General features: G+C 41.0%; 1 protein-coding gene across 3 annotated transcripts; it reads right to left on the bottom strand.

The window, feature by feature from the left end:
* Positions 1 to 1,671: 1,671 nt before the first annotated feature.
* On the bottom strand, positions 1,672 to 9,592 carry pcyox1l (prenylcysteine oxidase 1 like). 3 transcript variants are annotated; one of them, XM_086309068.1, is made up of 9 exons: positions 9,025 to 9,592; positions 8,197 to 8,403; positions 7,823 to 7,997; positions 6,587 to 6,847; positions 6,434 to 6,495; positions 6,171 to 6,311; positions 5,553 to 5,964; positions 4,649 to 4,933; positions 1,672 to 3,807 (listed from the first exon to the last, which is right to left on the bottom strand). In XM_086309068.1, exons 1-8 carry the CDS (start codon positions 9,131 to 9,133, stop codon positions 4,684 to 4,686), a joined length of 1,617 nt encoding a protein of 538 aa, XP_086165194.1. In that variant the 5' UTR covers positions 9,134 to 9,592; the 3' UTR covers positions 1,672 to 3,807; positions 4,649 to 4,683. The 3 variants fall into 3 exon arrangements, with proteins under 3 accessions (XP_086165194.1, XP_086165193.1, XP_086165195.1); XM_086309067.1 differs by having other exon boundaries at positions 1,672 to 4,933; positions 9,025 to 9,591; XM_086309069.1 differs by lacking the exon at positions 6,434 to 6,495 and having other exon boundaries at positions 1,672 to 4,933; positions 6,636 to 6,847; positions 9,025 to 9,588.
* Positions 9,593 to 9,823: the final 231 nt, after the last annotated feature.

The following is a 9,823-nucleotide window of genomic DNA, read 5'->3' as shown; positions in this document are numbered from 1 at the left end:
ACATCTAAAATATGTCTAATAGCAATTTATAATTCTCTAAAAAAAATGCTATAATCAGTAGATGTATTTCAGATAAAGATAAACCATTTGGCTTGTGTCTGTATGATACATACACTCACCAACTACTTTATTAGGCACACCTGCTCATCTGCTCGTTATTACAAATATCTAATCAACCAATAACATGGCAGCAACCCAGTGCATTTAGGCATATAGACATACTCAAGACAACCTGCTGAAGTTTGAACCGAGCATCAGAAGGGGGAAGAAAGGTGATATCAGCATGAATGTTGGATGTTTGTTGGTGTCACATGGGCTGGTCTGAGTGTTTGTGATGAGAATGTTTACAGAGAATGGTCTGAAAAGGAGAAAATATCCAGCGAGGAGCAATTTTCTGAGTAAAAATGCCTTGTTGATGTCAGAAGAGAATGACCAGACTGCCTCAAGCTGATAGGAAGGCAACAGTAACTCAAATAACCTCTTTTTCCAACCAAAAACACACAGAAAAGCATTGGTGAGTGCACAACACTTGAAACCTTGAAGCAGAAAGCCAAACCATGTGCCACTCCTGTCAGCTAAGAACAGGAAACTGAGGCTACAGCAACTGAGGAATGGGCTCACCAAAATTAGATAGAAGATTGGAAAAAAAAAAAAAGATTTCCTGGTCTGGCCTGCTGGTGTAAACAACCTAAAAGCATTATAAAAACGACTGGAGAGATATTTTATTGTTCAGTTTTCATTACTAATGATGTAATGTCCCAAGTATTTAAAATCAAGGGGAACCTTGCATCTGAAGAAAACATCTTCAGTCAATTCATTATGAGTTATGAAGTATATAAAGGTGCATGATGACAGGCTTGATGATTTATGACTATGGTCATAACTCATCAAGCCTTTGTAAAACAGGGTAATGGTCACATAAATATTTAATTATAAGAGTTTGACCTAGTTGGCTATGTGCCCATCAACCCGGTTGATTGAATGACGAAAAAGTGCATAAGTGGTTGAGCCTTGGGAGACTTGCGTTCTATTTTCAGCAGTGTGATTGTTTTCCTGCTGCTAGGAAGCCAAGCAGGAGAAGCTACAGAGCCCATTATATGTTACATTACATTGCTGGAAGCCTGGAGATGGCTTTTATTGCCTTAAGTTTCCTACAGCAGCACCATCATCCGTTTACATGTAATAACCTGGAAATATATTTAATTGCATTTCTTTCAGTAGATGATTAAAATGTGTTTTTAATGTCTTTATCTTCAGTAACCATCTGATCTGATCTACATCAGAAATTCTGTGATCCAGAGAACGACCAAAGGACCTTGGGTAATCTTCCTGGAGATAAGGTCAATTCTCCAGGTACAGACGCAGTGACAGGAAAAACAAAACGAATAATTCATTGTGGAATAAGTACTTACCCTGTCAGAGTGATTTCGATTATATGCCAACTGGAGCACAGAATTAAAACTTCACTGGACACCAGGAGGCTTGTTTTTCAGGACTTTGCATTATTGAACAAATCAATTTTCTTATGTGTAATTATTAATAGAGAAGAAATGAAACCCTGTCTGCTGACACATAGTCAGCACTGAAGTAGACTTCTTAGTGTCCTTGTTTGAAAGCCAAAATGAACAATAGCTCGCTACAATAGAATAACTTTTATTCTATTAACAGTCAGAGAAAAATGCAAATTACTCTAAAATGCATTATTATGTGCATCAGAAAGATTAAATGCAACATGTTGATTAATGCCACTTCATTTTTACATTTCAAAAAGAAATACATTTAGGCAAGTACAATATTTTACAATCAGTGTATGACATTTTGTGAAATTAAACACTTTGTTAAACATTAACTTGTTGGTTCCGAGTGAATTAAGGCATCTGACCTCTAGCACAGAAATAGCCCTCAGCTCATTATTGTTATCAAGTCTTTAGGTGGTCAAGCCCCCTCAATAGCCCCTCAGATCTCTCATATGGAGGACTTGATCCCAAGGACAGGAATCACTGGACTGAACTCCCCAGCTGGATGTCAAGTAGGTAAAATTGCCTTACCAGCCAGCTACAAGAATAACATGCTGTATACAAACCAATAAGGTCATGTACAGTTAGTTAAGTATTTGGACAATAACAAGCATTTCGTTAACTGATTAGGAACTGCAGACATTTTTATTCAGTCCTTCATTTTCCAAGGCTCAAAATTAATTGAACAATAATGCGACAAGCACATTGATGGCCAGATTAAAGATCTGGAGCTGACCTTCGATTTGATAGCTCTTCACTGGAACTCTATATCAGGTAAGAAGAAATACTTGATGCCTGTGGGGGTGGACATCATTAGGCTGAAAACCAAAATAAACATACAGAGAGACAGGAAAAACTTTAGGAGTGGCTAAATAAACAATCTGGTACATTGCGAAAAAGAAGGAATGCACTGACCAACTCGGAAACATCAAAAGGCCTGAAAGATCACAGAAAACAACTAAAGTGCATTATGACAGAATTATTTCCAATGGTTAATAAAAAAATCTTTACAACATCTGACCTCTATTAAAGAATGCTTTTCATTTACTGAAGACAAACCTGAAGCCACAGACACAAAAACAAGTAGCAGCTGAAGGCGGCTGCAGTAAAGGCCTGACAGAGTATCTAAAAGAAGGAAACACAGCATCTGGTCATGTCCATGGGTTCTGGACTTCAGAGGATTGGACTGCAAACGATTTTCATCAAAGTATTTAAAACAATTCTGGTATTTAAAATTATGTTTGTCCAATTACTTTTGAGCCTCTGGGGAACTCTGTATAAAAATTGCTGTAATTTCCAAACAGTTAATGCAACACGTTTGATAAACTCACTCAACTAAAGATGAAAATCAGCACTGTGGTGCTATGCAAAGACAAAAATGCAAATATTGTGTCATTATACAAATACTTATGGACCTGACAGTATAATGAGTAATACCAAGGGGCAATTTATTACTACTTTCACTCTGTTCTTACAGTACAGCTTTATTACATCTTTATGACTATACTAATTTTTACTTGTAGAGGAACCCCACCCCCCGTCATTTAAGTACTACTGTACTATTCAGAGTGCACAAATTGGGACGGGAATATTTAGACCATAAATACAGGAGTTTGCCAGATAATTCCAATTTCAGACCCCATTCGTCTTTAATTTGATCATGTTTTCATGATCAGAACTTTACAGCTGACACAGACAAGTAGTCTGAACAGTATTGAGATGTGTATTCGCTAGAAGATTTATATACGAGCACTGGGGCTACAAATTGTACTGTTCTGCCTAAAGAAGCAATTTTTGAAATTTGAAAAAAAAAGAAAAAAAAAGGCTAAAAATACACAGTTTCCACCACATTGATTCTGAGGCCATCACAGTGTTTTAAATCAGTGTCATCAGCCACTTTTAAACACACAACAGAAATCACATTATCCATCAACTGAAGCCCTTTGGAGTTACAAGGTTTTCTAGAAATCCACTTCAGCCCAAATCCAGTGCAGATAAATTAGAAATTCAGAAAACAAGACTACTCAGTCACATGAAGATAATCAGCTGTCAGTGATTTCTCATTGTGTCTTCGTAAAAACCTTTTCCCCATTCTGAAAGTGAAACCCAAAATTTTCATGTGTGTGCTTTACATGATTAAAGTCCTCAGCAGAAAAGCTTTTTTCCCACTGAGGCTTTTAATGCTTGCGAGAAAATGGAAACATTTGTGGTTAGCAGCAGCAGCAGCAGCAGCACGGATCTGTCCTCTGCTTTTATTCAGTCCACTGTCAAAGCTGGCTGGCTCATTTCCCTGAAGAAAAAAATAAAAATTCTGCTGGATTATGCAACAAAAGCAGCAGGAAGGGGAGATAATGATGAAAGGGACAATAGAGCACTGCACCAGTGGCCACTACCATGGGTTGGTGAATAATTATTAATTTACAGAAATCCTACTGAGATTACTTTAATGAGATTTCATTGGTGGCAACAACCAGTCCATTAACAGTCCCTACATTTACAGAGAGTAGCAGCAGCAGTGCTGTGGTTTTGATTAGATGACAAAGTTAAATCAGTTACATACTGTACAACAGCTTATTGTTCTAAACGCTTTCTTGGCTTGGAAACAGAAACATTTGTTTAAGAAGAGCAGTACCAAAACCGTAAACTGGTATTTATATTCAATGGTGTTCATTAATAGCACTACCACCTCCTAACAGTCCGTACAGTATACAGTACGCCAGCTGGTGTTCTCCATATTTGCTTGGTTTTCTTATTTCTTGGCAAAGGAAAGGTCCTTGCGGCATCATTTTTGGATGGAAACTGCCAATTAGCATCGGCAATAAATCCACAAACAAAAGTGCAACATGTCTCTTTTATGTGGCACAGAGAATCAGTGAAGTGAAACAGGCCTTTTGAGTAGCAGAGCAGGACCAGAGTCTATAATGGTGCCAATATAATGACTTATGGTTTTTGATGTTTACGTTTAGTTAGGAGGCAGCAGGGTTATGTTCAACTTACTGTACTGACTGAATAAATTCGATGCATTCACGAAAGGTTATATTATATAAATGGACATCTAAATTCTCTTGCCACTGGTCAAAATCACAAAAAGTTTATAATTTGGTTGGGTGAGTCCATACACTCAGACATACATCACATTACTCATCTGGGTCTTAGCATTCGTTTGTTATAGTTCGGTTTTGATCCTGTGCACCAGATCTCTCTGGTCCACCATGTCTGTCTGTCTATTCCAGCGGTGGTAGGCTAGCAGGGCGATGTTTTTGGCAGCCACTGAGCTCATCTCCATGGCGCTACCAGCCCACTCAATCCCATTGAGGTAGTAGAGATTGGGGTGCAGCTCCACAGGTGGCAGCCGCTGGCTGCTGCTGTAGCGAGGGTAGGCCTGCCACTCCGTCACCTGCACTGAGTAGTACGACCTAAAATTGAAGAGAACAGTATGATAGAGTAAAGCAGCCAATGATCTATGTGGGTGGTAAGATCACTAAATAACTTTTTTAAATAAAATAAAAAAAACAACTATAATGTATTTAGAGGATTCTGATAACAAAAAATGTTCTCCCCTAAACATAAATACCTAAATTTCACTACCTGAATAGGAATATTTGCTGGTTTTCTCTGTCTTATACAATAGTAAATTTAAAAACTTACATTAGAGCTTGACTGATATTTACCGATATCAGCGCTGGCATTTATCACAGCTGATACATTACAAATTCAATAGGACGAGATGGTAGAAATACCCTTCAAACATGTAATAAAAGCACAAACAACAGCTGAACCAGTCAGAGCCTAAACAAGTAAACGTGGAGTCTTCCACGACTTGCTGTAACCACAAATCAAGTTTATTTTTAAACTAAACTGACTCTTACATAACTACACTTAAGAAACGTTAGGGAACATAATCGGCCAATATATTGGATTCTTACAGATTGGTTTTAAAAATCTCATATCCGTCAGGCTTTACTTTGGACCAAACAAATACAGAATTGCCCAGGCATGACTATGGGATCAACTCCTGGGAAGAACATGGCTGACCTGAATAGTGTTTTGAGCTGAGACTTTTCCAGCAGCTGTGGGGAGAACACCTTGTAGACTCCAGCCTCCTGCGGCTGCTTACGCCGGAACCCTGCTGAGATGTTGACGGGACAAACACTAGCCACGCTGTTAAAGAACAGATCAGGTGTGTCAGTCGTCAAGACGCTGGCGAAAGGGAACAGACGGGGGTCCGGGAACCCAAAGAAGGAAGTGTTGAGGTAACCATGGACGATGGTTGCTACAGTGCTGTGATAGCTGCCAGGCAGCTCATCAAACGGAGGCGTGAAACCTTGAAACTGGACTCCAGACCCGACGCTAGCCTGTAGAGGCGTCGCCAACACTACAATGTCATACAGCTCTGATGCCGTCCCTGTTGCCGTGGTGAAGCTCAGCTGGTACTGGAGTCCCTCTCCTGTATTACAAAAAAAGCTCTGTGGATGACAAACCATCTCATTCTTTCTTTCATGTTTGCTTTTATGTTCAGCTCCCTCTTCAACACAACAGGTGGATTATAATATACAAAGGACACACAGACTCACAAAGAATAATCAATACCAGTAAAGCTGTCACAGCTGAAAAAAACCCCTTAAAAAACAGGACACATCAGGATGGCGTTACCTGAGTGGATGGGAGAGATGGAGTTGACCTGTGCCTCCAGCAGGTTAGCACTGGCCATTTTCAGCAGGCCTGAACACACCAGCTTGTTGCCTCCTTCCACCGCCCACAGGTTGTTCTGGGCACCAGCTAAAGACACAGCTCCTGAAACACACACAAGCACACGCGCGCTGAACAGACAGTGCCAAGTGCTTTAAACCAATTATCAGCTGCCCACACGCTTTCCTGTTCTCTCACTCCCACAGACCACCCCGCTCCCCTCTCACCTTGCCTTCCTCTTCTACTCTCAACCCTGCATCTCTTTTCCTCTCTCGTCCTTTCCTTTCTCCTGAGCCAAATCGGAAAGGAAGACGTTCAGGTCATAACTGTCCCCGAATGCACCTTCACAGCTGTTGCCCTCTTACTTCACTACTCATCACCCCTTCACTTCTTCCTCCACTGCTGCTTGCATCTTCCCACTTAGCTGACCTACAAAGGCTGGGATGCTGACATTCTGTCCGTAGTTGATCCTCATCACGGGTGCGATAACCTCATCAATGAAGCGTTGGGACACACCCAGCTCCAGCAGCGAATCGGACAGTGGCCTCCGGGTCATGTTGATGAAGCCGCTGCCCCCGAGAGAGTCCAGCAGTTCCTCTACGGAGCTAAAGGCGTAGCCGTGGGCCTGGTATTTGTAGATCCTATATTTCACATGCACAGACACACAAATTATAACAGTTAACGACTAAATCAGTAGACAGAGCAATATGGAGATGTTTTGTTTTGTTTTTTGGTTTCGTTTCCTGCTCAAAGTTATTCAGTCAGCAATAATCTATTGGCAACAAATCAGAGACGGAGAGAAAGATATAGAGGCTTGTGGTTGTCGACTTAGAGAGAAGAAAAGAAAGAAAAAAGTGATGAAGAGATAAAAATCACTTCCTGAGGGAGGAAATAGATGTTGGTGGTGGAGGAAGGAAAAAGCAAAATTCTGTTTCTGGTTCATTTTTCAAGGCAAAACTGAGCAGAGGAAATATAAATGTAAGCAAAAGATTTGACATGATATCTGAAATACACTCATGCAATTCTACACTGTATATTTGTGTTGCTGGAGGATAGAGACAAGTTTCATGTCAGTGGTCCTTTCTCTCTGGCAAATCCCAGGCAGATGGCTATCTATATTTACGCAGACCTCATGCTCGGAAAGGCACACAATGAGTCAAGGTTTTGCAGTTATTATGGCTGCAGATGCCTAAGGCGCAGAGAGCAATAAATAGCTCAAAAACAGGCTTCCCCCACTGACTGCAACACCAGAAGGGAATGCTGTGCACATTTTAAGGGCAAGACCTTATCTTTGAGATAGAAAAAACAATTTTGGGAAGAAAAGCACTCAAGGCATGAATGACTCAGCTGGATCTGCAGTGCCAATTTTGGAGCATTCCTGTCATTACCACTAATCAACTTATAATACTGCCACCAGAAAAAAGCAGGAGAAAAAATGAGCATTAAGAAATAAACAAAGCTTTGCTTCCACTTGCAGAGACACCCACAACAAAGTTATGATACCCTGACAGTGCAGTTTGTAGCGGCACCCCTGCCACATCCCATCAAGTGTCCAACATGCAAAGAAGCTGAAGAGACAAAATAATAAAATCAAGGCACTAAAATTTCTGACTCACCTCATAAACTTCTCCATAATCTCCTCCACCCACATCTGCAGACGTATGAAGCTAATACCATAGCGCCACCACAGCCGGAACAGGTCGAGCAGGTACCAGTCCGTCTCCTCCAGAATCACCTCTTCGCCGTTAAATACCGCCATCTTTCCGGCCACGTTGCGACGATACTTCAAACCTTGTTTGGGCAAACACAGGACGACACGGAGGACCAACATAGTGTCAGGTTTCTAATTTTCCTCTTGTAAAGTGATCGCTTTTGCTGGGGAATATTTAAAAAAAACGCAAGAATCCCTCCCCTGGTTTGAAAAAGCAAAGAAAAATTTTAAAATCTGACCTCTGCTGTGACTAATTAATGTCTTTGTCCATAAACTCACCCAGCTGCTTGACAAACTCCTGCATGTGGAGGTTGAGTGAGTGAATAATGGAGCCTCCAGACTCATAGTCGTTGTGATTGACGGTTACGGTGGCGAGACGGCCTCCCACCTCTCCCTTCTCAAACACGTCCACCTGGACCTCTGGGCCAAAGTGCTGCCGCAGGAAGTGGGCAGTGGCGCTGCCTCCTATCCCTGCCCCAACCACAGCTGGAGAGCAAGAGACACAGAGTGAGGTTGGGTGATGAAATGTGCCTTAAATCTTACGGAGATCTATAATACAGTGTAAATTGTAAATTTGCTGTTTGCAAAACAACAACATAAAAAGACCCAAAATACCAAAATACCAAATATCATGCTTATGATGACAGTATGAAAAACTTCTGACTGCAACTGTATGTAAAAGGAAAAAGGAATTTAAAAGGAATTTATTACTTTGATGTTTAACTTAAAAAACAAACAAACACATTATTATTTTGTTTTTTCAAGTGTAAGATTTGCTGTATTTCCTCTTTTGTGCTTTTATATTTTCCGTCATATCTTTAGGTTTTTTGGGCCTCCTGGCTGGTGATGACAGCTGAAGCTTTACTTCCTGTTTATTTGAATAAAGGTTGCTTCAAAAAGCAAATTAACAGATAACTCGTGTCTATAATTAAGCTTTCTTAATCACGTGACACACAATGTTCAGGCTAGGTTAGTGTTTGCCTTTATCTTCAGTATCAGAGACCCCTGATGGATGCTGCTTATTCATCAGCCCTCAGACTGACTGAGAGGCTAACATTAGCTGAACTAAACAGCTAACTAGGATGGTTTAATAACTGCTTTTCTTGCCTATCTTTGAAGGCGGAGCTCCGTCGACAGGACCGTGTTCCTCCGGGTCTGCGACAACAAACCGGGCTGCCAACACAGCGACGAAAAGAGGGAGCAAAGAGCAGCCCATAGCGACAGCAAAGCAGCGATGATCGGATGGAGAGGAGAGGATGCGACCGTTAGGCTAATAGCACACGAGGCTAGCTTCTACCTTCTCTGTGCGTTCACAACAGTAGAAACTCAACGGAGTGACGATTAACATGTAAGTAAATGAGGCCGAATAAGACGAGAATACAGCACAAAGGATGGATGGTGATGATGATGATGATGGTGCAGCAGTTGGACCGCCACTCACGTCTACGTCCGGCAATATCACGTGATCCAAACAGATTTTTTCGACCAATCAGAGACGGCCGACTGCTGTGTCGTGCATGTCAGTGGTTTTCAAGATTACTGCTTCCAAATTACGCTGAAAAGCAGACCTTTAATGATATCTATAGAAAATATATATATTATATAGCATTTTTGGTTGTCAGATGAACGCATCTTTGTTCATTGCTTTGTTTCTGGTGCCCTCTTATAGAACGTGAAGTTTTTTTTAAGGAGAGATTGGATTTCAGTTGCCTCTTTCACTTGCTTGGCGGAATGCTGGCATTAGTTAATACCTTCCAGAAAATGACTCACTGTCACTGGAGGCTGTTTACATCCAGCTGAAACCATAAAGCAAACTGCTTTCACAGGAAATTTCCACCCCTCAGGTGGTTTTGTGTCAGAGGGACAGCTCTGGAGACAAAATTACAGAGACAAGGCTGAGATGGTT

The sequence above is a fragment of the Aulonocara sp. 'chitande type north' Nkhata Bay genome, linkage group LG10 (assembly GCF_057382095.1).
Source record: "Aulonocara sp. 'chitande type north' Nkhata Bay isolate Kocher_YH1m ecotype deep benthic linkage group LG10, A_spYH_male_GT1.1, whole genome shotgun sequence".
In the NCBI taxonomy this organism is placed as follows: domain Eukaryota; kingdom Metazoa; phylum Chordata; class Actinopteri; order Cichliformes; family Cichlidae; genus Aulonocara; species Aulonocara sp. 'chitande type north' Nkhata Bay.
Note: the sequence above shows the minus strand (reverse complement) of the source record. Positions and strands in the feature narration are given on the sequence as shown.